General features: G+C 43.5%; 1 protein-coding gene across 4 annotated transcripts in view; it reads left to right on the forward strand.

Annotated features, from left to right (window-relative positions):
- Marchf1 (membrane associated ring-CH-type finger 1) overlaps positions 1-27,543 on the forward strand; it is a 323,570-nt gene extending 296,027 nt beyond the window's left edge. For 2 of the 4 annotated variants that reach the window (XM_059244763.1, XM_059244765.1), the window contains 2 exons: positions 16,645-16,792; positions 23,733-27,543. In XM_059244763.1, coding sequence (XP_059100746.1) covers positions 16,645-16,792; positions 23,733-24,031 — 447 coding nt within the window. In that variant the 3' untranslated portion in view covers positions 24,032-27,543. The remainder of the gene's footprint in view (positions 1-16,644; positions 16,793-23,732) is intronic. The other 2 variants (XM_059244764.1, XM_059244766.1) reach the window with 1 other exon arrangement.
- Positions 27,544-27,860: the final 317 nt, after the last annotated feature.

A 27,860-nucleotide genomic window follows, 5' to 3' on the forward strand; every position in this document is an offset into this window, starting at 1 on the left:
ATAAGTATAGAACCTAAAACTGTGACACTTCCATATAAAAACGTAAGAAAGAAATTACATTAGGCAGGTATGTATAACAAACAAGATCCACAAACCAGAAGCCTGGGTGATGGCTCAGTGAGTAAGACTGCTTGTTCTGCAAGCATGAGGACCTAGGTTCAAATCCCAAGCACCCACCTAAGAAGCCAGGCATAGCTGTGTTTGCTTGTCACTCCAGCATTAGGAAGCAAAGCAGGGTGATCCCGGGAGTTTGCTGGCCAGTGGGATTCAGCAAAACGGTGCGTTTCTGGTTGACTGGGAGACCCTGTCTCAAGACAATGAGGAACAGCCAAAGAAGAAAATGATTGATGTCTTGGCCTCTGCAGCCACATTCGTGGGCGCTCATGGCCGTACATACATTGATGTGTCTGCACCCACATGCAAGATTCTGTCTCAGAACAAAAATATCACTCAAAACATCCAATTGATGTGTCCAAGTTGGCCAAAATTCAAAATATCTTCTCTTCAAAAGTTACTGCATGCCAGGCATTGGTGACACATGCCTTTAATTCCAGCACTTGAGAGGCAGAGGCAGGCAGATCTCTGTGAGTTCGAGGCCAGCCTGGTCTACAGAGCAAGTTCCAGAACAGACTCCAAAGCTACACTGAGGAATCCTGTCTTGAAAAACAAAACAAACAAACAAACAAAAAGGCAATGCAAAGATAATGAAATTACAAGCCACACACTGAGAAAAATGTTGCAAAATTAAATGTCTGATAAAAGTCTTCCATCTCTTCCATGAAGAGATTTGAATATTTACAGCTCAATAAGTAAGTACCAGTGAGAAATTTTAATGGACACGTCACCAAAGACTCAATCACATAGGATGTCAGCATTATTAATCACCTGTTGTGTGCACATGCAAACAATAGCCACCAGTGTATGCCTAATAGAACAGATGGCATTGAAAGGACTGGTCATTCAGGTCCTGGGGGGGAAGGGAAGCTGTCTGCAGGCTGCTGGTGAGAACATAAAATGGTGTAACCACTTTGGAGAATCATTTGGCATGTTTTTCACACATACATCTTACATGTAATCAAACCATTCCACTCAAAGCCATTTATCCAACAGAAATGAAAATGTATGTTCATACAAAAACTTGGCCATGAATACCCATAGAAGCCTAGGTCCAGTGGGGTGGGACAGAAATTCCGAAGAGATGAATGAATTAAAATATTGTGGCAAAGCTCTCTACTGGAATACTACAGAATACTATAGCAATGGTTGAATACTGATAGATGATGCAACACGAATAAACTTCAGAGTAATTCTGGTGCATGAAAGAAGCCAGAAATAAGAACGTGAGCTACATTATTCGATTTCTATGACAGAGCACAGCATTGGGAGCTGGACCTGGTGGCATATGCTTCTGAGGCAGGAGATCACTCTCCTGTGAGGGGCTATCTCAAAAATAAGTAGAAGAATAGCATCAGGAGGGGTTACAGTGGGGGAACGGGAATCTTCATCTCACAGATGTGCCCGTGGGTCAGTGTGTCCAGGACAGCTGTGACACAGCCAACATGAAAACCATAAACGAACTCAAAACGCGATGGGTTTTTAGATTTACTTTTTTAACTCAGTTGCGTTCTTCTCGGGCATGAAGTTTGTAAACGACGTCATGTCACCATGTCAGACGTTTAGACAGGCCTACAAAGAGTGACCTGTAGTCTAGTTTCCCAGATTGTGTGGACAATTTCACAAGTTCAAACAGGTTTAAACAGGACAGAAATATAAACTTTTCCAGTTCAAATACATTCAGGGCATGCGGGAATTACGTCTTGATAAAGCTGTTGTTGTCATCATCTAACTAAGCAGGAAGCAGGGGTGGGTGCGTGGCTCCCAGTGCTCATTTCATGCTTCTCCTTCCTAAGAATAGAGAAGGTGTCTCCAGAACCTTCCTCTAGATAGCCGAGGTTGGCCCCTGTATGCGCAAAGGCTATGGAGCATCATAAAAGGGACTGTCATTCTGACCACACAGACAGATACGTGCAGAAGTGTGCTAACGTGGAAGGAAACACGCCTGTTAGGCAACCAGTGGGTGAACCTCCATTCCTGGGTTCTGCTGGAGTGAGGAAAGGTATGCATGAGACATAACACAGACAAGTCTTAAGAAAAGAATGGGGGTTTTTAAGAGGGGACTCGGGACCTGTGCGGCTCCTATCCTTATTTTTAATTTTTATTAATTTCTTTTCAATTAGTATACAAAATACTGAGTTTCACTATGACACTTCCATGCACATGTATCCCTGCCCCTCACACAGACTCTCCTCATTGCTGCCCACACCCTCCTTCTCCTTGCCCCGCTGGCCCCATTTCACCCAGCTTTACCCGTCCTGGTCTTTATCACATATGTATGAGTGTGCTTTAAATTCAGATTCTGTATATGAAAGAAAAGGCATGTTCGTCTGTTTTCTCCCCTTTCCATTACTGTCTCTTGCTCCATTTGTCCTCCTTCGGTCATCTTCCAGCACTGTGTCCCACAGTGGCTGTTTGCTGGTCTTTCCTCCAGCTGCTTCCTGAGCAACTGTTCTCCGTAAGGGGATCTCCTCCTTGGCACCACCCCGCACCCCACCGGGCATGTGCTCACTCTCTCCTGCCTTTCTCTGCCCTTTTAGGACCAAGAACACCCTTGAAGGGGTGGTCCTTTTACTTTCTGAATCATCAGCAACTGCCCACATCTCCATCCCATCCTTCAAGTGCTAAGAAAACAAAACGAAGAGACACAGAAGTATAATTACATTTTTTTAAAAGTTTGAATGCTTACATTCCAGCATATTTGAGTGCACATATAAAGAAGAAAAATTGCAGATGAAATTATGAATAATTTTATCTGTTTTACATTTCTATGTTTTATAAATTATCTCCAATGAATAAGCAGTTGACACAAATGATAACATTGTGAAATATAATATGAAAGCCATAAATGTAATTTCCATGTTGGAAGAAAAGGCACTACCAAGGAAGACAAGTAAAAACAAATGGAAAAGCACTGTTTGGTCAATAGTAACAGGACATGATTTATTTGAACTGTACCGGGGCCTTCTGTCCTCACAAATAAGAAGGAAGGAAGTGAGAGTGCTTGAAGTAGTTATAAATATGCACTAAGTCTGAAGACAGGAAGTTAGGGGAGTTTACCCGTAAGAGTGTCAGTGTTCTCCAAAGCAGAAGTCATCTTTGATCAGACCTACTGTCACATCAGAACACGGGTCCTCGCCTCTGGACAACTGTAGGGGCTAGAAGCAGCTCTGATTCTCACCCCACCATCCTCCCAGCTGCACAAATGGCCTTTTGTTACCCCTGAGAACCCACGCTCCATGTGACTAGAGACTTGGTGAATGTAGCCCATTTGACCACATGACCTGGGACTTGCACCTCTCTCGTCTGCCTCCTGCAAGTTTCTTTGCTCTTCCTGCATAGCTTGTTCACTCAGGCTGGCCTGCATCTGTTCCCATGAATCTGAGCCCAGGGATTGGCCACACTGTAGATTTCACCTCACATTTGGTGAGTTCAGCAACAGGAAAGAAACGTCTTCTTGAAGCAGGGCCTTCCACCTTCTCCCAGCTGCCCCACCGCCCTCCACTCCTCCATCCTCTTCTCAGAAGGACAGGCATACTATTTGTATCCTCTCCTCCAGAAGAGGCTAGCTTACGTCCATGTCCCCTGTGGTATTGTTTTCTATGTTAAGCAATAATTGCAAAATTTCTTTAGAAGAGATTGCATGAAGGACTTCTGGGAATACAATCTGTCTCTCTCTGCCCTCTAACAGTTCATGTCAATCCTAAACTCTGCACTGCTTGGCCCAGACTAAGTAGCAAGGGTCTTGACCACCCGACCCTTTCCTCTCTTCCTACGCCTTTTCACCTCATGCACAGTCTCAGTCAAACATCTGGCCCACACAATACTACATAGTTTAAGATCATCTAAGAGGCCCTGCCCCTTCCCCTTGTATCACAGTCAGAAGGTCTTTATGATCTTCAGTTGAAGGAGATTCTTCGATGGAAACATTAAAGAGTCCAGCTCCCTTTTCAATTTGGTACCAACAGTGTCTCTTTGGTGCTGTTGTTAGTTTGATTGGTTATCTTTTTAAAAGTTCTTTCACTGTGTGTGCGTAGCACACACATAGGGAAGTCAGAAGATAACCCATGAAAATTGGTTCTCCCCTTCTACCGTGTGGGATCAGGGCACTGAACTCCAGTCATCCAGCTTAGCAGCCGGTGCCCTTATCCACTGGGCCATCTCCCCAGCTCTGATTGGTTGCTTTTGTGAGGCAATCTTACTCTAGAGCCCAGGCTGATCCAGAATTCCCCTGCAGTCCAAGCTGGCCTCAGATTTGGGGCTGTCTTCTGGCCCCAGTCTCCTGAGTGCTGGGATTAAACACATGAACCACCACGTGCAACTTCTTTGGTCTAGCTGTGGTTTTGTTGTTGTCTTTTAATTAGAAGAGATTATGAGATTAATGTCAGACCATTTAGTAACTTCTTCCGCCACAATGGGGTCTAGTGTGCCAAGGAAATTAACAGTTGATTCTTCCATAGAGAAAATAGCTCATTATCTAATAAATCAATCAATTATAAGCTCCAATGATAGATAACTAGGAATGAAGGATACAGAGAAGGAAGCTTTCTGATAAGATTTCTAATAGGAAAGGACAGACTCCATCAGACTACCAAATAAGTACTTTAAATTAAGAGCTCCTCAGGCAAATATTTCTTTTCCATTTTACCCCTCATACTGAGGATTAAACCCAAGGCCCTGAGCACGTCAGGCCAGTGCTCTACCACTGAGCAATATCCCAGCCCCAAAGATCTCTTCTTACTCTTAAACATGAGGCAGAAAAATGGCATCTGTTATAGAATATGAATATTACCAGGTCTCAGGCAATTCCTCACAGAGCATGGAAGCCTAAGGGGCCATTCCAGGAAACAGAGTCTCTGGGCACAGTTCCCTAAAGCCCAGAGAAATGGCTCTGGCATCCTCACACCTGAACTAGATCCTGAGGCCCCTGGAGCTGTCCTTATCCCAAACCAATTTCTCCCTGAAGACATTGGCCACGGTAGGACGGATCAGAGTTCCCCTTGAGATGATGCCAATATTGGCTCAAATGTGGCTGTTCCCATATGTGAGCGAGCACTTCCCATTTTCTCCCACTTCATTAGTTACTCTTCCTGTTGCTGTGACAACCGTTTCCAACAAATTAAGCAACTGAAGAAGGGCTTGTTTTGCTTCATAGATTGGAGGTACAGGGAAGGTGACAGGGAAGGCATGGTGACAGGGAAGGCATGGTGACAGGGAAGGTGACAGGGAAGGCATGGTGACAGGGAAGGCATGGCGACAGGGAAGGTGACAGGGAAGGTGACAGGGAAGGCATGGTGACAGGGAAGGCATGGTGACAGGGAAGGTGACAGGGAAGGCATGGTGACAGGGAAGGCATGGCGACAGGGAAGGTGACAGGGAAGGTGACAGGGAAGGCATGGTGACAGGGAAGGCATGGTGACAGGGAAGGTGACAGGGAAGGCATGGCGACAGGGAAGGTGACAGGGAAGGCATGGTGACAGGGAAGGTGACAGGGAAGGCATGGTGACAGGGAAGGTGACAGGGAAGGCATGGTGACAAGGAAGGTGACAGGGAAGGCATGGTGACAAGGAAGGTGACAGGGAAGGTGACAGGGAAGGCATGGTGACAGGGAAGGCATGGTGACAGAGAAGGTGACAGGGAAGGCATGGTGACAGGGAAGGCATGGTGACAAGGAAGGTGACAGGGAAGGTGACAGGGAAGGCATGGTGACAGGGAAGGCATGGTGACAGAGAAGGTGACAGGGAGTGCATGGTGACAAGAGCATGGGGCAGTTAGCCATATTGCATTCTCAGTCAGAATTCACAGGACAATCAGTTTTTAAATTGCATTACTACTACTTATGTATGCATTTGTGAGTGCATCTGGGGGTGTGTGTGTGACAACTTTATGGCTTAGTTCTCGCCTTCAACCTTTGACATGGGCTCCAAGGATTGAACTCAGATCGTTGGTTTTGCTCAGCAAATGCTGTGCCCCGAGCCATCTCCCCAGCCCCGCTTTCTCCTTTCTCTGCAGTCTAAGACCTCAGCCTATGAAATGTGCCAATCACGTTCGGTGGGGGTATTTCCACTGCACTTAACTCAGTCGAGAAACTCCCTCACAGACGTGCCCAGTAGTTTGCCTCTTCAGTGATTCCATATTCTGTAAAGTAACACTATTGGTAACCATCACTGCCACTACCAAGTGTGCTGAGAATCAGCCCTGAGACGTGGAACCCATTGTACTCATGGCAAATGAGGACTTGTGTCCAGTTGTGGCCACAAAGACACTCTGTTTTTCCAAACACATCAAGTCTCTGAACCACAAACCCAGCCCAATGCCTCCCTATGTTTGGCAAGCTTGTATTTATATTAACTCATGGTGGTACAGTATAAAGAAAAGCCTCCTAATATGAAACGTGTATCAGTTCTCTCTGAGAGAACTCATGAAAAGCCATGCTCGGTCCCCAGAAAAAATAAACACAGTATTCTGCATGCAATTTTTATGAGGAAATTGTACCCTCTTAGAAACCTCAGTGGTTTCTGAAAGAAAGAAGAAAAGGAAGAAAGGGAGGAAGGAAGGAAGGAAGGAAGGAAGGAAGGAAGGAAGGAAGGAAGGAAGGAAGGAAGGAAGGAAGGAAAGGGATGATCTTCAGGTTCAGGAGGAAGTTCTATGCCTGTGTCTCCTAACGGCAGTTAGCAGATTCTGATATAATACATTGGGTCAAATGCTCAGACATCATGGTCCGGGTCCGATGGCTCAGCTCATGAAGACACTTTGCTGCCAAGCCTGACAGCCTGAGTTTGATCACTGGACCCCAAATTTCAGGGGGAGACAGAGGACTCCCATAGATTCCTCTGACTTCCGCGCAAGTCCTCTCCCCTCGCTTCTACATATATACACATAAATGAAGAATAGAAGCACTTGAGAGGCAGAGGCAGGCAGATCTCTGAGAGTTCCAGGCCAGCCTGGTCTACATAGTGAGTTCCAGGACAGGTAGAGCCGTTACACAGAGAAACCCTGTCTCGAAAAACAAATACAAAAAGAATGGAGACTAAAATGTCAAGTTAAAAAAGTCATGCATCCTATAAAAAAAGTCATGCATCGTATCAAAATACTTAAAAAACTGATTCTAGGTAATTTAACTAAGACACTATTCTTTTAAACATGTTACTAGATCTAAAACCTGATTCAATGAGTTTCAGAGAAAAACTGAACTTGCTTCCCTTTAAGATACAATACAATATAAATGTTTCAGATTTGTTTCAAAATTAAGTGCTTAAAAGACAGTAAAAAAAAAAATCCAACTTTCATTGAATTTTCTGTGCAATACTGAGATGTGACAGTGGCATTGTGTCGGGACAGAATGGGAAGGTAGGGATGTTTTTGATCCACAAAAATAAACAGAGACAAAGGACTGACGGTAGACTTGAGCGGACTGCGGTGTGTGTAACAGAGGGGCCCAAGGAGAAACTTATCTGTCTTTGCTGCCACCTAAAGGAATGTTTGAGAATGACACCTCCAAACACAATGAAATGCAGTTCAACATAAGCATTTATAAAATCAAAGCCTATTATCTTTTATTGATGTGCAATTACACAGTCTCTTAATCTAATAAACGCTGCAGGTTCCACAGCTGCCACCCTAATCGGTGATCTTTCCCAACACCTAGAACAGTGCCCTGTACAATATGATACTTTCTTCATTAGCGCCGTAATTTAAAGGAAAAAAAAAATCTACTGTCACCCCAGTTTCACATTCTGGGACTTGGCTTCTTCTTCTAGAAAATGAGGGATTAAAAGTGAATGATTTAAAGTATCCTTTTGGTCAGGCCAAGAGGCAGGAGCATCTCTCTGAGTCTGAGACCAGCCTGGTCTATATAGTGAGTTCCAGGACAGCCAGGCCTGTGTAGAGAGACTCTGTCTCAAGAAAACAATAGTAATAATAATAAATGAATGACCAATAAATAAATAATAATAGATTAATAAATAAATCAATAACGTCTTTCTCACCAGGCCTGCATGTCACACCTGCAGATTCAGTACTGGGAAAGCAGGAGGATTATGTCAAGTTTGAGACCAGCTTGGTCACATTCACAGTTTCAGGCCAGCCAAGGCACTATCAAAAGACACCGTCTCAAGAAACAGTCTCTCTTCTAATATTCCCAATCTCTGTGGGTCTCCTTGGTAAATGGAAACTGTTCCATCCAAGGTTATCATCCTTCAGTGATCCGAGAGGGATCCGGCTTGAGGCGCCCCCACAGGTGCTGTGGAGAATCACTAAAGAGGAACGAGAGAGACACACATGGCAGAAACCACATGAGGGATCGACTTCCAGACACATGGCTGTGTCGATTCCCAGGGTCCTTAACCCTACTGCAAAGGGAAACCATGCCATGTTAGAAATGCAATACAGTTTCTGTTATGTGTGCCCTACAAAGCTGCTGTGCATAATGGAGCGTCCCCACGGACATAAATGTGCTGAGGCATTAGCACACGTGAAGCAGAGATGCTGATTCTTTTCCACAGTAAATGCTTTGGTATTTCTCCCCAGAACCTCCGGGAGAGAGCAGAATAGCCAGTATTTTTAAAGAAGCTTCATTTAATCTGTCAATTTGATCTTTAACTAATTTGTGTTTTTAACATGAGAATGGCAACTCAGATATAGGTGGATTTGGGGAACACACGAGAAAGGAGGGGAAAATAGGACCACTTATACAAAACTGTTATTATGTATTCCATTCTCTCTCTAAACTCTTTGCCTAGACACGTCCTTTCTTTGGGAAGTAACTCTCAGCCCTTTCCCTACACGAAGTCATTTGCATTCACACTAATAATACAGATTCCTAGCTTTCTATCCCGAGCCATGAATCCATGGTGCAGCCTAGGAATTTGCCATTTTAATTGCTTACCCAGCAGGTCCATGCAGATGTGTCTAAGTAGCGTATATTATTGTCCCCTCAAGACAGATGAATGAAAAACGCGTTTTCCCCTTTCTCTTCTTTCGCGATTCATTTTCATGGTATCACTGCGCCCTCTAGTGGACAATTTTGCTGCACCCTTCCCCTACACGCAAGTTGCAAAGACTTGCTCAAAAACACTTACCAGAAAGTCTTGGTGGAAAACAATGAAGAAATGGAGGGAAACGGTTTAAGAAAAAAACATCTTGATAATCTAGCACCAGACTTATGCACATTTCTATATGAATGTGTGTGTGTGTGTGTGTGTGTGTGTGTGTGTGTATACATAAAACGTAGGTTTATATAAGTACACATATTTTAGAGAGGAAATTTTAGGAAAAGTTGACAACACAGAACCGTTGTCTCTTCCATGCTGAGACTCTGTTACCTGCAGACCCTTCAATTGTGGATTTAAATTATCCACAGGAAAAGAGCACCTGTACTTTGCATGTTCCAGCCTCTTTTCTTTCCGTCACTGCCTAGATGCTGCAGTCTTGTATCCATTTGGGGTGACTTCGAGTCTGCGGAAGATTGTGCACAGGTGATTGACAGCCCCTCTGTCATTTCACACAAGGGACTGGAGGCCTGCGCACTTCCGAACTCCTGACAAACTTTGCTTAACGCCAGTTGGCTCTTCAGTCCCTTGAAGATTCACAAATTCAGTTGTCCACAGACATGGAGCAGGTTGTATAAAGGAGTGAAGTGGATGAGATAGATGGCAGGGATCCAGGCAAATCAAGTTTGCTACAATGAAATAAATGTCAAGAATTATTACAATTGTTCAAAGCCTCCTGTGGACCTACTGGAATTTTGTTTCACAAGCCAGCTGGGATTCCCGGTTGACTAACTGACCTACAGTGTGCTATTTATATGTATGTAATATATGACCCAACCTCATCCACGCAAGGGACAGCATTGCAGAGGCGCCGATGTAGCTCAGTGGTCGAGCACGTGCCTGGCATGTAGATGGTATTTTTCCCCAATTTTACTAGAGAGGAAACTGAGGTCTCAGGAGGACGGGTTACTTGTCCCAGGTTAAATAATGTCTTTTGTTGGTGTCTGCTGCACGCCAGATTCTGGAGTTTCCATCAAATTGGCTCCAGCAGCTCTCCAAAGTGTGACTGTGGATGTGTCTGACCTGTGCTCACTCATAACTGCAGGACTCCTGTTACTACTCCCCTGCATCTTTAAAATGGTGTTCTAGCGACCCCGGGGTGTTTGGAGGAGTTGCATTGTGGCTGCTTCCGCTTCTACACGCTTCTCCATTCCAAGTGCAGGAGCATCGCCAGTGTGCTTCTCAGGAAAATACACTCTAGGGGCTTAAAAGATTTTAGGAAATTTGACGTTCAGAGGACTCTATAAAGTTCCAGGTGAACCACCTTTTGAGAAGAAGAGCATGTTCTGGGACTTATCCTTTCGAGGGAAGCTCCGTGAGCAGAGCAATTGCTGAGGTAGTCAGAATAGTTTTCCCGGGAGGTTTCTGGCAGACTGCTGTCCAACAGCTCTGCATTTCACATGGGAGACGTAACCTTGCCACAAACACATCCCAGTGAGGCCTTGGATGTATATGTTTGTACATGGACTTGAACTCCAGGCCTCACCCACGCTGGGGAAGCACTCTACCACTGATCTCTATCTCCAACCTTGGAATGCTGAGTCCTTTAACCTTTCATTAAAAGAAAACATAAAGTAGGAGATTTAGCATTATCTGTAATATATTGTATTCACTCCTAACAGAAAAAGAGGCCAACACTTTATAACCTTTCAGATGATCCTACCTACTATATGCAAAACAACTTACCTATTACCTCTCTTCTCTTTGTCCCTATAGTTAAGAAAATCCTATTGTTAAGAGGTCCGATGTTCAGAAAAATCTAGCCCTTATTGCAAAATAGGATTGGATGATTTAATTTTGCACAATCAGATCTGATCCCCATCACTCAGAGATTGCACCAACCTTCTAAGTTAATCCAGAGGATGAGGACAGTCCAAGTCCACTTGAACGTGAGGCTGCAGAGTCCACACTAAGTTAACTGAGAAATGCTCACTGGGTCCTTTCCTTGTTTGTTTGTTTGTTTGTTTGTTTATTGAGACAATTTATCTGTGTGACAGCTCTGGCTATCCTGGAACTCGCTTTGTAGACCAGGCTGGCCTTGAAAGAACTCACAGAGATCTGCCTGCCTCTGCTTCTGGAGTGCTGGGATCAAAGGCGTGCGCCACTACTACCCAGCTCCACCAGATCCTTTTTAACTTACGGGCACCTTTCTGCGTTTACATTTGTTTAGTCACTTACCAATGCCAGCTATTCTGTTAGCACTTTAGACATGAGAAAACGAAAGGACAGAGAATTCAAAGTGCTAAAACTGTTAGCTTCAAAAGGCTAGTTAAGGAAGCTATGCTGAATGGTTTGGTGGCCACTGAGGTGTGCATGTGGTTTTATACCAGAGAGATCACAGGCGAGCATGGCATCACTGGCTATGATGTTTGAAGACCAAACATCTTAACATCTGATTTTATTTGAGTTCTTATTTGAATGCTCTTGGACCACATGTAATGAGACTATCTGAATAAAATATTAGCTGTCAAAAAGCAAAAACAAAAACAAAAACAAAAATAACCTCAGGTGAGTCCTACAGTCCTCAGTGGCAGAGCTAGAATTTGACCTCAGAAACTTCTGTCTTAATAAGTATCCCTTGAATCAGAGGACTGCACTGCAGATCCGTGTGATGATTTCAGCAAGGCCTCTGTGTGTACACAGGGAAGCAGCTCCCTCCACATGGCTCTGTCACCTGGCTGTTAGTTTCTTGCCTTACTGCTATGACAACTGATGCTAGGATTGATTCGGGACCACAGTTCCAGGGATACAGTCCATCGCAGCAGGGGAGGCGGGAACAGGATGTGGCTGGTCACGTGATGTCCCCATCCAGGAAGCAGAGAGCAATGAGTGCCTATGCTCAGTCTCTCTCTCTCTCTCTCTCTCTCTCTCTCTCTCTCTCTCTCTCTCTCTCTCGCTCTCGCTCTCGCTCTCGCTCTCGCTCTCGCTCTCGCTCTCGCTCTCGCTCTTGCTCTCTCTCTGGCATAATTCCTGCCCATGTTCAGAGTTCAGAGTAGACCTTCCCATGTCAATTAACCGAATCTAATTAATCTCTCGTGGACATGCCTGGAGACGTGTTTCCCTGGTTTCAAATGCCATCAGTTGACAATCCAGATTAGTCACCACAACAACTGACACTGAAAACTGCTTGTAATTGTACCAGCCTCCCAGAACAGAGCCCCTTCCCTCTTATCCCTTGCCTTGTTTGTAGAATTCCTATTTCTCAGCCATTCAAAAGGCCAAAGGAGGCTCAATTTGAGCAGTAGCCATGAGATTCTCAGCTAGTCTTCTCCCTTACAGTAAAGTTAAGCTGTGATTTTCAGTAAGACCGCTAACTAGCTGCCTGCGGTATTGCCTTTACTTCAACCAGATATCCATAACTACTTCCTCCAATCCTAAACTAATCCATGTACAAACTCCTCAAATGGCAACACAATATTTAATTTTGATTGGGTATTTCACAGACCCCTCTGGATATGTGGCCCATTTCTTCCTGTTTCCACTTAAAATTTCTTTGGATGTGTTTCCTTGCAATGTTTTGATACAAAACACTTTTCTCTTCTCCCAAATTATCAAGAGAAACAGAGGAGCAAAATACACACACACACACACACACACACACACACACACACACACACACACTCCCTTCCCTATGGGCCACGTACAGAGATATCAAACAATTAATTATCAACATTCACAGACAATTAATTATCAACATTCACAGACAGAACATGGAAGGGTTTAGTTATCAGTAACAAAACCAGGGAATAGTGGTTTTGTGGATAGTTGTGCATAGTTCTGTCAAAGGACAGGTTCACACCAGGTACACTTTCTGACTTGTCTTGACAGTAACTGCCTCAGTCAGTCAGTAACCTCAACCAGCCACTGTGTCTCGGGTTGCCTTTCCTGTTTCCTAACGCCCATCAAACTTTCAGGAATTCCACTGAAGCTCTGAAAAGGCTGACTGTCTCTTCTGCTGTTTTTTGGCTACAGGTGTAGCTGTGGCTTTTTATCTCAAGAGTTATTTCTCGCAACTGTTCAGACTCTGTGACTTGGTTCCCTCCCAAAGTACTTGAGACTGTTAACTAACACACTGCTATTTTAATAACTTTTCCCATCACTTCAATGTTAATTTGGAAAGTGAAACTAAAATCACAGTGAAACTGCTTATTTTAGTGAGTAATGAACTGACTGCCACCCATTTTACTCTAAACAAATTCACTAGTTTCGTGATTTCCTTCTACTCAGCGTGATATAGTTACATTATAGACAGTTGGCTCCTGCTGCTTCAGTCACCTTCCCTTAACTAGTAACTAGTGTGTGATATAGAGTGACAAGTGTTGTTTCTATATTCTGTCAAGCCTCTCTGCTAGTCTACAAAGGATCATTGGACAGGAGGATCTCAAACTTCCAGCTGCGTCACAATAACCAGAGGGCTTTCTAATACTAAGATCACAGGCCTGCGGGACGGCTCGGTGCGGGGAGGCCCTTGCTGCCAAGCCTGGGCACCTGCATTTGATTCCAAGAACCCACACGATCTGAAGCTAGAGCTGTCCTGTGACCCCCACAGACACCCTGTGGCACGTGTGCACACTCACTCACTAAATAAATAATTGAAAAAAAGCTCAGATTACAGGAGCCCTGTTGCCAAAATGTTCAATTCAAAGTGTGAGGTGGAGCCCCAAACACTGGATTACTAACAAGCTCCCCAGCTCCCTGACTGGTGCTGGAGAACACTCTTCAGAACTAATACTCTAGAATGGAACCTGGAGAAATTTCTCCAATGTGTAATGTTACAGAGCCTTTGAAAGCTGTGCTTAAACTCTCACACAATGCATTTTAGACCTGATGTATGCGACAAACCCCACAGTAATAATACAAGGAGACTCGGAAATTTTTAAACAGTTGAAATGCAGCTCTGCATTTATGCAAATGAAATTACAGCAATAGTCTAAACATGGCTGGAAACTCCTGGCCCTGACGGTACAAAAACACAATGCTACTAAGGACCAGTGGGGACTGGTGCCACCAGGGGGCACCATTTGAGTTATCGGAGTATAGATTCCCTAAAAATTCTGCATTATGTTAGAAATCTTGGAGAGATATAGGGGAACTAGGAAAGAAAGTAGGGAGAGAGAGGGAGGGAGGGAGGAGGGATGGGAGGGAGAGAAAGAGGAATAATATAATTCTGCTCAAGGCTTTGATGTTTGGGAGTCGCAGGGTGAATGCCGAGGACAATAAAAACAACACGTACTAAAGACCAGGAGATGCAAAACCTCGAAGCAAGGTCAAGGCCAGCTATGGGGGGCAGGGCGGGGGGCGGAGCTAACACTTTGCAGAGTTTGTTCGGCCAGCCTCAGCTGAAGTGTTTTCAGGGCTTGGAGGAAAAACCTGACTAGCATGACAGGAAGATAGCGAAGCGGAGGGATTAAAGAGATGTGGGAAAGGAACCAGGCACGATGAGGGCAGCGTCTTGTGAGACCAGCACTCCAAAGACTGAGGCAGGAGGATTGTGAATTCAAGGTTAGCCTGGGCTACATGACGACATGCCATCTAAAACACCCACCAGTGGGGCTGGGTGACCTGCAGGTCCAGCAGGTCAGCTAGCGCTGATGATGGGAAAGGCTCTGAGAACTGGACGCGCCCCTGCAGGAGAGGTCCCAAATGTCACAAGGCACAGCTGGGAATGTGAGCACAAGTCACACACTGCTTTATGGCGCTGGGTGACGGAGACAAGTGCAATGTGAATTTCCTCATCGTTTCACTTTTTTTTCACCCAGTCTTTACGGACCAATTGCAAATATTAAATTACAGCACTTTCATAACTTGTTAAAATGAGTCGTATACCCCTACCTCCTCCACCTATTTGCCGTCATGAACACTTGCAAACTTAGTTGAAAAGTTTGTACATCGACCTGAGCAGACGTGAACAACTGATGAATGCTGTGATTTCTAGGAGGCCCTGTGGAGAGTACCACATGCAATAATGTCTTCATACGGCAGAGGGCGCCATGGCCCTGCATCTACACTGTGTGGTGAATTTCTGAATGGTCTTATGAGGATTTATAAAGTGGAAAAGGTTGATGACCCTCTTACACTGTCTTCTTAAAATGTCACTTCTAATTTCACTAACAAGTGATTGTCTGGCATGAGAATCTTTACAAATGAATCATTCCTACCCTATCCTCTCCTGGTATTTTTTTTAGACCCCCTGTATTTCATTTCACAAAATTGCTTTTTAGATATAAGTCCTGATTTTTAAAAAGAGATTTATTCATTTGTATTTACATGTATCTGTGTGCCTTCCTATCCTGGTAAGCCAGGGAGCATTACATCACCTTGAGCTGAAGTCACGGGTGGTTGTGAACAACTCAATGTAGGTACCGAGAACCGAGCCCTGGTCCTTAGCAAGGCCAGCGACCACTCTTCACCACTGGGCCACCTCTTCAGCCTCAGAAGCCCCGATTCTTATGATTTTTTCAAGCCAGCTTTCTGATTGAGGGTGGACTCTGTGTGTGTGTGTGTGTGTGTGTGTGTGTGTTTACTAAAGTTAAATCTCCTGCACTGGAACACAGAAGATCTCTGTACACAAATAATTGACTTTTTGCACGTACCTTTTGATACCACGGTGACTTGAGTAATATTTATCAAATCACAAAATGCTATTGGCAAATGGTAATATTCTTTGATTTATATGTTATTCCAATTAACTTTACAGAACTAAAGTCCTTGTTCAATTATCCTATCAAGCAGGGGACACTTGCCCAGTTATATGGTGATCTGTGTAGCAAAAGCTGCTGGTCACTGCTTGTAAGACAGTACCACAAGGGGCTGAAGCTGAAAGGGAATGTTTTCTAAAAAAAAAAAAAAACATACTATTTTATTTATTTACACATGTGTGTGTGCACATATGACTGCAACATGTACACACACACACACACACACACACACACACACACACACACACACACGTGTGGTTGTGTGGAAGCCCAGCGACAACACTGGGCGTTTTCCTTCACCATTCTCCACTGCACTGTTGTTTTGTTTTGTGACAGGGTTTCTCACTGAACCTGGAACTCACCAGTTCCCGTAGTCTGCCTGGCCAGTGGGCCCCAGCATCCCTGTCTCCACCTTCCCAGCACTGGAATTACACACTACCATGCCTGACTTTACCAACTGAGTCATCAGTCACCACACCAGTCAAAATCATACAGCATTGTGAACCTACCTCATTTCTATTGCAGAATGAGATTCCTATTGCAGACTGGCCTCATCCATTTGGAGATCAGGAAATCACTTCTTCCGAATCAAGTTATGTCTCCTTTGTCAGTGATGATTTCCTATCTCTCCGAATGCAGGGACTTACTTGAATACAGCAGTATGGTGTAAAATTGAAAACATGATGTTTACTTTGCACTGCAGGTTCCTGTCTGGAACATAAACTGAGAGCAGAATATTCTGGTAATAAACGTGGTGGTGAATGACTCGTTTCTGTTTGCAGTGGGAAAAGCTCCAGATGACCACAAGTGAAAGAAGGAAGATATTCTGCTCCGTCACGTTCCACGTCATCGCCGTCACCTGTGTGGTGTGGTCCCTGTATGTGCTGATCGATCGGACAGCGGAGGAAATCAAGCAAGGTAACGACAATGGTAAGGATATGCCTCCCCTCCATCCATCTTCCCAGGATTCTCACGATGGCGTAGACAGGGCGCTGTTGCTGAGGTTTAGGTCTCCAGGTGGGACACCTGAGCAAGGGCCAGCACTTGCAACCAAATCTTCATCTCCTTGGTCAACTCTGTCTAAAAAGCATGGACCACTTGGGATCCCAAGTAAGGACTTGGGATGTGTTAGGTCCTGGTGAAACTTCAAGTGGGAGACGCATGGCTAGCATTCATCACTTAGACTTCCCAGAGGCTCCCGGAGCATTAGGCGCTGCCTGACATACAAACACCAGTTGTTAGAAAAGTGGAGAGTTTCTAGGCTGTGGGGGCACATTCTTTAATTCCAGCACTACAGAGGCAGAAGCATGCAGATCTCTGAGTTTGAGGCTGGGCTAGTCTACACAGTGAGTTTCAGGAAAGCAAGGACTACACAGAAAAAAAAGAAAGAAAGGAAGAGAGAGAGAGAGAGAGAGAGAGGGAGAAAGGGAGAAAGGGAGAAAGGAGAAGGAGGAGGAGGAAGAGGAGAAGGAGGAGGAGAAGGAGAAGGAGAAAAAGAAGAAGAAGAAGAAGAAGAAGAAGAAGAAGAAGAAGAAGAAAAGAGAGAGAGAGTTTTAAAGTTTCATTTATTCATTTAATTCACCCTACCTGTTGCTTCTTTGAAGGCACAAGGTAACCCTGTTGTGGAGAATGTGTACTGGGTAATTTGAGGCAGTGGATCAGCACTGTAGTTGAAAATTTTAGCCATGCCTAGTTTGGGAAGGATGGTGTCCGTCCGGACTACAAAGATATCCCAAAATACATTATGTTTAAAGGCTTCCCATGCTTGTCCACTTGGGGGCAGCAGTGCACACCAGCATGCCTGTACTCTGAGTTCCCTGAAGTGGGATTGACTTGGAAGGTTCCAGGCCTGCAGGGCTCCTGGTGTGCACAGTTGGTTATGGGAAGATGAGCTGGAGAGAGCCTTGAAGATCCTAGTGTTCTTTTCTAAAAACAAAAACATAAGAAAAGCCTATATCAAGTCTAAATATTAGAGAAACAGGTAGGATGGGATTTTTGTCAAATTCGTTTATGCAACATTAACTCACTTATAAACTGCATCAGTTACAGCAAGCTTCTGTTCTGCTACATTATGACTCTCCCCACAGTTTCTTGCTTCTAAGGTGTCATATTAAATCTGGATTAAATAAATTCTCATCCCCTCCAGGTAGGGCCTTAAAGCAATAATTGCACATAACAAGTACCAGACACCCAACCGTGCCCACGTGGAAAGCAGGGTGTCCCCATCTCACATCACCCAACTCTTCCTGCTTAGGAGTCAAGTGTGCTCCTAGCTAGGCAGGGCAGAGCAGATCTGATGACTCCTGGCCAGAGACTTTCTACTCTTAGATGGCTACGTAAAACCCCCACTGGAAAAACAAGCATTTCCATGACTAGACATTGTCCTGACTTGGCCAGATTGTGGTGGACAAGAAGTAGGACTTCATTTCACCTGTGTTATAACCAGACAAGATTCCCATGGGAAAACACTCATATTTAGCTTGTCCGACACCTGAGACATGTAAGTTGTGACTATTTACAGTAAGGAGCTTGATAGTCTCAAACGTAGAAGCCAAGACACGCACATCCCTCCTTTGTTCTATCTCCTGCACATGCTCCAGTGGTCACCCTCTATTCTTATATCTTTAGCTGATGCTTGCATGCTGATAACCACCTCCTCAATTTTATACCCAGCTCATAATACACCCCAAAGATTGCATCTCCCTCCCGAGAGCATCTCTGAAAGTCTTCCAGGGACTCAAGCTCAGTATGTCCACACTATCTCCCACATTCAACATCAGCACCATGAAAAAAGCATCTCTAACAACTGGACTCCCCTCCTCCTTTCCCTGGTCAGTCTTTCTTCTCCCTGAAATCAGCCACCTGATCCTATGTGTTCTGTTTCATAGCCCTGGATTCTTTCCATGTATCTCCTTCCCCACTAAGAATATTCATGGGAAATTTGTTTTTATACAAAAAGAGCCAAAGCCCTCTTCCCTTACCTTCTCCACTCTCCCCACCTTCAACTCATGTTCATTAACTACCACAAAATACAAAATCATGAATCTGAACATTATCCCCACTTAGCCAATATTATTAATATGTAACTCCAATGGTGCCCCAAGGACCTAGGTGTCACCAATTACATCAAACATCTATCTTTCCCTGAGAATCTATTTCTAAATCCCTGCTCAGCTTTTCCCTCTATGTAAAACAATTCTTTCCAGATTCTCTTGCCCAACACACACACACACACACACACATGTACACATGCACACACTCATGCACACACGATGAGAAAGAAAAAGAGAGAGACTGTATTTCCATACACACCCCTAACCTAACTCCTAGGAAACTCAACTCAAAATTCCCCCAGGACCAGCAGCATTACCACTTCCTGGGAACTCTTTAGAAATGCACATTCTAGCCTTCTACTGCCCTAGAACTCGGTATGTGAAACTGATGTGGAGCACCCAGCAATCCAGCTTTAAAACCTGACAAGCATTTTTCAGGCCTGTGAAAATCTTAAAGCCACCACCCTGCTGTGAGCTACCCTGGCCCTTACCTTTTGGTAGCCCTGCACCTTCCTTGAATGTCAGAGGGCCTGTGGAGTTTCTAACACAGCAGTGTTGACAACCCTCTTGCATCTGCAGCCTTTCCCCCGTGCATGGCGGGGCAGCACATGCCTCTGAGCTGTCTGAAGCCTTTTTCTCCCACATAAACGGTGAGGCGGGCGACACTGGTATCTGAGCTGTGGGCACCTTAATCTTCCTCCTCAGGCATTGTGAGGGCTGATCCTGAATTTACCTTTGAAGTTACCGGAGAAGGACTGCATAATTTAAAAGGCTAGGATATTTTAAACCCATCTTGAAAACCTTCAGAAATGTCTAAAGAGGAACAAATTGTGCTTTCCAACCAGAATTGATGTTGAGTCTGAAGCGGCGAATTTGACTGTAGCGACGAGGATAGAAAACAAGCCCTTGGTGCGTTTACGATGTTGTTCTTTTAGATTGGACATGTCTGGTGCCCTCCCCCACGGTTCTCCTGCCTCCTCTTCCTCACGTGAACAATCTAAATTAGTGCTGTCGCTGCCTCTTTCACTTGAGCAGTAATTGACCCTCCTGCCTCTTCCTTACATGTTCTAGACAAGTAATCCAGTATATTATCTCATTAAAAAAGAAAAAAGAAAGGAAGAAAGGAGCCAGGCGGTGGTGGCACACGCCTTTAATCCCAGCACTCGGGAAGCAAAACCAGGCAGATCTCTGTGAGTTTGAGGCCAACCTGGTCTACAGAGCGAGATCCAGAACAGGCACCAAACACCAAAACTACACAGAGAAACCCTGTCTCAAAATAGAAAGAAAAGAAAAGAAAAAGAAAAAAGAAAGGTATTTTTTAAGCCACAAAAGTTTGTACTGTGAATTGAGTGTCTCTTCTACAGGGATTTTTATTTTCTTTTCGAATATTGCTGTGTTCTCAGTGCTGATCTTTAGGCACCAGACAACCAGGTGCTAGCAGCATCTCCTCTAAGCCGGAACCCTGTCTTATTCTTCAGAGAGCACTTGGCATTGGTGGGAGCTCAAAGCAGTTCACTAGCCACAGCTGTAGCCACAGCCACAGCCATAGCTGTAAAGCAGACTTCTAGAGCTCAGTGCCCTAATATGACAGACACTGGCTAGCAGGTGCTGGCAGACCAGGGCTCTAGTTCCGACTTCTTCACTGGCAGTGATGCTGAAGAAAACCATCTCTCCAAAGCACAGCTTCCTCATCTGGAAAACCAAGAAAGCTAGACTCTCTGCCTCCTAGACTTTTTTTTTTATAGGACTCGTTTTCAGACATCATGACCTGGGTTTCTGCATGAGGTTAATTGAAATGTGTTTATTTAAGTGGCATGCCACTTCATTCATAGTTTATTTACACTGCATTTTACATTTTAATATTATCTAAGACCTTAATTAGAATGTTGAAAGAAAGTAAGGAAAAATATATACTGTGTTGTTTAACTTACACAGCTGTAAAGGGGAAAACAGAGAGCATCAACCCACACAGGTTTCCTGTATGCAGTCATACTTGTAACTGTGTAAGGAAAACACCAGCCCAACCCATTCCAACTTAGTGGTGAGACGGTCTGTCAAGACATGCAGTGTCCCCACAGCTTCTGGGTTCTCTCTCTTTTGCTGCTGAGTAATTTAAAGGCTTTAGACACATCCTAGATGTTTCCAGTCGCATGACAGTATATACAGGGAACTAAGAAATACCAAACCTAAGAATAAGACATAGAGAGAGATTGTTGGTTTAAAGGTGAGAAAATACACAATTTGTCCAATCTACAGTTATATTACAAGCCTATCTGGAACCTTCTGGTTTCTCCGATTTGATTTACAGAGAAAACAGAAAGTGATATATTAAAAGATATCCTAGCCTGTGTGCCAGAGAGGACAGAAACCTGATTCTACAATCAAGGGAAATGCATTTTCTGAGAAACAGTATTTCTAGGAAGCAAATGAATCTGCAAGGGCCCAGGGACTACGGCCCAATTTATAAGCCAGTCATTTGGTTGGAAGCTCGATATAAAAACTCCCTAACAAATTCAGTGCACACTGTTGCCCTTACGTTCAAGGACCTTTTCATCGATTTTTGGTGGTCTTTTTGAAGTGTCCCTCTGGTGAAAAGAATTAAAATTGCTAGGGATGCCAAGGGCACATGGTGAGGCTCTCTGAGTCTGTCTCTAGGCCAATACCATGGCTGGCAGCTAACAGGACTTCAGACCCCTCCCCTGGATTCTGGAGGCATCCAGAAGTTGGCGCCTACAGGAAGTAAGAAAGATTTGAGTGTGGGCACCACAGAACTCACTGCCCTTGATATGTAACTTAGTCAGCCAGAGACATGGAACACTCATGTCACTCAGGCCACTGTAGTGCATGCACTTCACTGCTCTACCACACTGCTAATTCACCGAGTGACACCAAGAACCCCACGGGTAGGAGGGACTTTTGCCTCCATTGTTAAGCAGTGTGTCAGCTGGTCTCTATTTTGTAAAAACCTGTCCACACATAGTGACTTAGAACAGCGGCCGTTTACTTCACCTCATTCTGTGCTTTGGTTAGGCATTTGTTCTGCCTGAGCCAGGTGGGCTGATGGCTACAGTCAACGGTTACACCTGCAGGGAGAGCTGGCACTCCATCCAGCAGCTGTATAGACAAGCAGGGGGTCCTTTACCTGTCTGCCAATGGAGATACCGCTAGCTAGAATGGCAGATGCAGCTAAGCTGTATGGAGTTTGGCTATTTTTCTAAGTGTGTGTGTGTGTGCGTGCGTGTGTGTGTGTGTGTGTGTGTGTGTGTGTGCGCGCGCGCGTGCACATCATTACATTGGAAAGCAGTAAAGGAAAACTAGATATACGAGATTTGACAACATAAAATGAGCTCATGTCCCTTTAAAGATTAACAGCTGAGCTATCTCTCCAGCTTGGTTTTTGTTACTGTTCTAATTATCTAGCATGGTGGTCCTGCCTTCCTTAATATGACAGTTGCGGGCTATTCAAAAAGGAGCGCTGGGCGGTGGTGGCGCACACCTTTAATCCCAGCACTTGGGAGGCAGAGACAGGTGGATCTCTGTGAGTTGGAGGCCAGCCTGGTCTACAGAGTGAGTTCCAGGAAAGGCGCAAAGCAAAGCTACACAGAGAAACTCTGTCTCAAAAAATAAAAAAAAAAAAAAGGAGCAAGATGGCTTAGTAAGTAGAGGCACCTGTATCCATAATGCCCAACGTACTTCTCCAAAGCAGTATCTCGGGAAGTTATAACTGTCTCCAGCACCTCTCCCAATTTAATATTCTCAGTCCTTCCATTTGCTCCAAAGTGAATTGATTAACATTAGTAGCATTTCTAGTGGAATTCTATGTAGACAGTGTGAAGTATTTTGAAAAAGGCATTGGCCTTTTCAGACAGCAAAACCTTTTTTCTTTATATGCCAACTTCCGAGGTTGACCGAGAATGCCATGGTGATAGGGATCATGAGGTTTCACAGAGATCATCAGGAAATGATGTCACTAGTTGAGTCATGGATTCTGCATCCTTTTCTCACTGGGGTGGGCTCTAATGAATCGGCAGTTTATAAAGAGGATGTGGACAGCCCATGCTGCAGCCTGAACCTGTCTTAGGACAGGGGACGCTCAGTTTCCAACACTATACAGACAGGACTTCAGATAAAGCATGAGAAAGAAGCAGTTGAAGGGAACCTCTTGGCTACGCAGAAACTTTCTAGTAAGTTCTACTGCGTACTCTTAACTCACTGTAAAAATGTTTCAGATTTGATTACTGAAAGAAGGATAGAAATACATTTAGGTGACCAAAGTCAGGTAAAGAGATTAATGTGGCGTCAGCAGCAGTGGGGAGATGTTTCCTGCCAATAACATAAATATATTTAAGTTGTCCCCCCCTCCCCCAATTTTTCAAAGGAAAAGTTTCCTTTTCAAAGAAAAAGAGGTAACACACTTAAAGAAAAAAAATTGTCTTATAAAGATCCAGGGAAGTCATATTTGAGAAACACCAGCTTTGTAAATGACCAATAGGACAGAAAATACGAAAAATTTGCGAGGGTCCCAAAGTTTGCATTGTTCACAGAAGAAAGCAATCCTTATGCCCAGGGATGCCTGACATACTTGCAGCATCAGCTCTGTGAATAAATCAATAGTATTGCTGCTCCCTGAGAAGTCTGAACATATTGAAAATGCCCATCGTTTCATAGTTTGGGGAACCACAAATTGACCCTATTCCCTTTGGTAGACCTTGTGGCACAACATACATAATTCAGGGAAATATTTGTAGAAGGGATCCCAGGTGAAGACCAAATGTAGAAGTGAGAAGTTGCTAACACCCTCTCTTTCTGTCTCACAGGTGTGCTGGAATGGCCCTTTTGGACAAAACTGGTTGTGGTGGCCATTGGCTTCACGGGAGGTCTCGTCTTCATGTACGTACAGTGTAAAGTCTATGTTCAACTGTGGCGTAGGCTGAAGGCCTACAACCGTGTGATCTTTGTGCAGAATTGCCCAGACACTGCCAACAAACTGGAGAAGAACTTCTCGTGTAACGTGAACACGGAAATCAAGGATGCTGTGGTTGTGCCTGTGCCACAGACAGGTACAAATTCACTGCCACCTGCAGAGGGCGCCCCGCCTGAAGTTATACCGGTCTGATGGAACCAGAGGGAACTTTGTCCCAGAAGGATCTTTGCAGCCCCAGCCACTACAAACAGAAATGCTTCTTCTGCTCTTGTGGCTTCCTTGTCTTCTCCGTTCCCCTACTGACTTGTTTGTCCTGACTTGGAGCAAAAAGGAAATGAGGAGAAACTATCAAGTGATCAGGATCCCAAGAAGCAGAGCCCGCAGTGGGACATGGAAAGGGGAAGTGTCTTAGGGAGTGAGTTCATGAGGAACTGTTGGTACAAGCAACGCTTCCAGTGATGAAAGACTGGACAGACATGCGATCCTCTTTCAAGTAGTGTGGAGGGAATCCCAGGACAGTCTTCAAATGCAGTGTATACTTCTTTGGAGGGTTCTGTAATGTTAGCCTGCTCCACTGGAAATGACACACATCTGGTCGTAAGCCTGAAAGTGTGTGCACCATCCCTAAGTCACACCAGCGGCCAACTTGGAGGACTTGAGGTTTTTTTACACTTTGACAGATGATTTTTCTGGCTATTGTGAAGTCTGGTTATTTTGACAGATGCATGTTTTTAAATGGATGCAATACACATTTGAAGATAGAAATGTTGGGAGTTTTGTTTAAATTTAAATTATGAAGAGAAGATTTTCAGAGCATTGTGGAGTTTAGCTAGCACTGCCTTTGGAGACCATCTATCAGGCTGTGTCCCTCTTACAACGGGTCCCTCTTACACAGTGCTCAACAATAGACAGATGAGCTGCACATGCAGATGTACAATTCCAATCTCCTAGCGTGCCCCATTAGGAAAAATAAACATAGGTCAATTCATTTTTATAACTTATTCAACATTAAATATACAAGTTATTTCATGTCATCAATGGAAACTGTTATTAAAACACTTTTCACCATTTTCTTGAACCAACTCTTCAAAATCCAGCATGTAATTATGACACACTTCAATCTGAACGAAGTGTGTTGGACAGGATCTAATTAGGATATTGGACAGCAGAACCCTTTCATTAAAAACTACACCTCTGTCCCATTTAACAGCTGGATATTTCAAAACAGCAGTTTAGTCCATTATTTTGTTTTGCAGTTTCAATTAAAGGTTGATTTACAAAGCACTAAACTCATCAAATTAAAGTATTCCAGCTTGAATTCAATGAAGTTTTCAAAACAAAAGTATAGGGAGTCAGTGCAATCCATAGCAATGTTGTGAAATTAGTTTCTGTGTAGTACCTATAAAGTCCATTATGGTAGGGAAATAAAAATTAAATATTTTGTTACTAAACCAAATGTGTTAAGGGTTTTAAACCCACATGGAGTGTCGATGTGACAGGTGAGCATCTTAACCTAGGATCTCAGCCATGTTTACACCTGACAGTATTCCCTTGCTCAGCTGAGAAGTAAAAATAGTCAAGATTCTATGATGAGTGATGAGCTGTTGTCGGTTCAGGAGCTGAGCACTGTGCTCCATTCAGATTCAATTAAACTGACAGGACACTGCAGTGAGCTAATAATCACAACCTGTCAAAGAAAGGTGACCACATTTTTAAAAAGAAGTGACTTTTTTTGGTTAGCTCTCGTTATTTATTATCCTGAAAAGGCAGAGATGGCCATAAAAACCAAAGCATGGGCATCATGTTGCACAAATCTGGGTACCACGTCCACGCACTTTGTAATTATCAGTGTTTGTTCTTCACAGATTATCAAAGGAAAAGAAAAAAAAAAGATGTTTCAATGAGAAGAGAGTATGATATTTGTAGTGATTGACACTGGGTCCAAATAGTCCCACCCTTAGAAATAAAGACATAGTAAACAATGTCAGTTGTGTGTGTGTGTTTGACATGTATATTCATGTACATATACAAGAGAAATGTTAAGGTATTCAGTCAGGAAACAAAACCTTAAAAGACTCATCTTTCTTAAAACTTGTGGGAGGGACAAGAATTAAACATGCAGGGAGAATATGGTGGACATAGCGAAACTGGACCAGATCTCCAGAACAAATAAGGGTTCCTATGACATTAACGAAAAAGACCCGAACCTTAAACTTTGTATTAACTTCCTGAATAGTTTCCATTTTAAAGATTTAAGATGACTATAAACAACAAAGGATGGGTGGGTTAATCATGACTTCACACAAGGTTTTAACTATCATTCAGTTTTTCTGAGTATTTCCCCTAGCTCTTACTAATCCATTTTGGTAGGTACACAACTGTAATCTCAGCATTTGTGAGATGTAGGAATTCATGGTTATCCTCTGCTGAAGAAGAGTGAGTCCCAAACAGAGGCCAGCCTAGGCCACCTGAGACCTTCCTCCAAAAACAGAACAACAACAAAAACACAGAAAGGCTGAAAACTAAATGAATAAAGCCAGTATTGAAACTATCTTTGCATTCACGTGGTAACGGAGTTTTCACTTAGTAACAATGAAAAGGTTTGGCTTTGATGGCCTGACTTACAGCTTACAGAGGAAAGTTGCTTTACAGAATGACATTATCTTGAGGTGTGTTTAACTGCTCTCATGTAAAATATGAAGTGAAATTGAAACAAAACATTGAATTGCTGAGTTTACAGATTGTTAAAACTGGGTTTTTATAAACACGAAGGGAAGCTGGGATATTAGAAATGCCATAAACCAGACATGGAAAATGCTTTCTATCAAGAGTTGACATTTCTATTAGATATAATTAAATATTCAATTGAAAAGGAATGAAATCAAAACATCTAAAAGTGAAGCCCAGGGTTGGGAGAGATGGCTCACACTTTCTGCTCTCATAGCCGGTCCTGGTTGAGTTCCCCGAACCAACAACAGTTCACAACCACCTATACCTCAAGCTCCAGGGCACCCAAAACCTTCTTCTGGCCTCTGAGAGCACCCACACACACATGGACAGATACACACATAAATAAAAAGAATAAATCTTTAAAAGATGAAGCCCTCCCCCAAGCAGGTTAACTTAAGTATAAAACAACAAAACCCTATAAAAATAAAAATAAAAAAATGGTAACTTAAGAGTCCCAGTAACCCAGGATACTGCAATGCAGACATTGAGTCTTTCTCAGAATGTCCCAGGATCAAAACTTCACTCAGAGCTGCTGCTATAGGTAATGATACCCCCCAGAGCCCCCAAACTTAGGAGTTTTTCTTTTGTGAAAAGGACCTTGGGTACCCTATAGATATTTATTCTTCTGCTGAAAAGTGAGCTCATTAACACAATGACATCATTATGAGAAATTACAATACTGGGGGGTGGGGGGGATGAAGTAGAAAGGTCATTTATTCCATCTGTCAGATATAATTTACCTTGCCTTGCCAGTGAATATTTTGGGGCAAATATTAAGTGGAGAACCTAAAACTTACTATTGTAACTGTTATAAAATTGCGTCCTTACGTCAGCTCAATGGTGCTATTTTACATAATGATACAATTGAAAGGAAATGCTGTTATTTGGGGCTGCAATACTTCTCCCATGCCTGAAGAAAGCCCATGTTGAAATCAGATATAACATTCAAATGAAGGAGAAAATATTATTTTAACTGTGTGCAATTTTTGAGATTGGGCATTTGTACTTTTTTAGTTTTATCTATTGTCTTTCATTAACAATTTACTGTTTGTGAGTAATGTGTGCTTAAGACAAACTAAGGAAAGTAATTATCTGTGAAAGACTTTGTATATTAAACAAATGCTCTGAATCTTGGCTGTACTTTCTCTACTTTCTGCCTAATGTACTGGGATTCCTAGAGTTGTATTTAGAGCATCCCAAACGCCTGAATTCTTAATTTAAGATCTGATAATGGTCTGAGTTTTTAACTCAGTTATGTCAAATCTATAGTTACCAAGTTACCAACCTTGTG

The sequence above is a fragment of the Peromyscus eremicus genome, chromosome 17, assembly GCF_949786415.1.
Source record: "Peromyscus eremicus chromosome 17, PerEre_H2_v1, whole genome shotgun sequence".
NCBI classification, from domain to species: Eukaryota; Metazoa; Chordata; class Mammalia; order Rodentia; family Cricetidae; genus Peromyscus; species Peromyscus eremicus.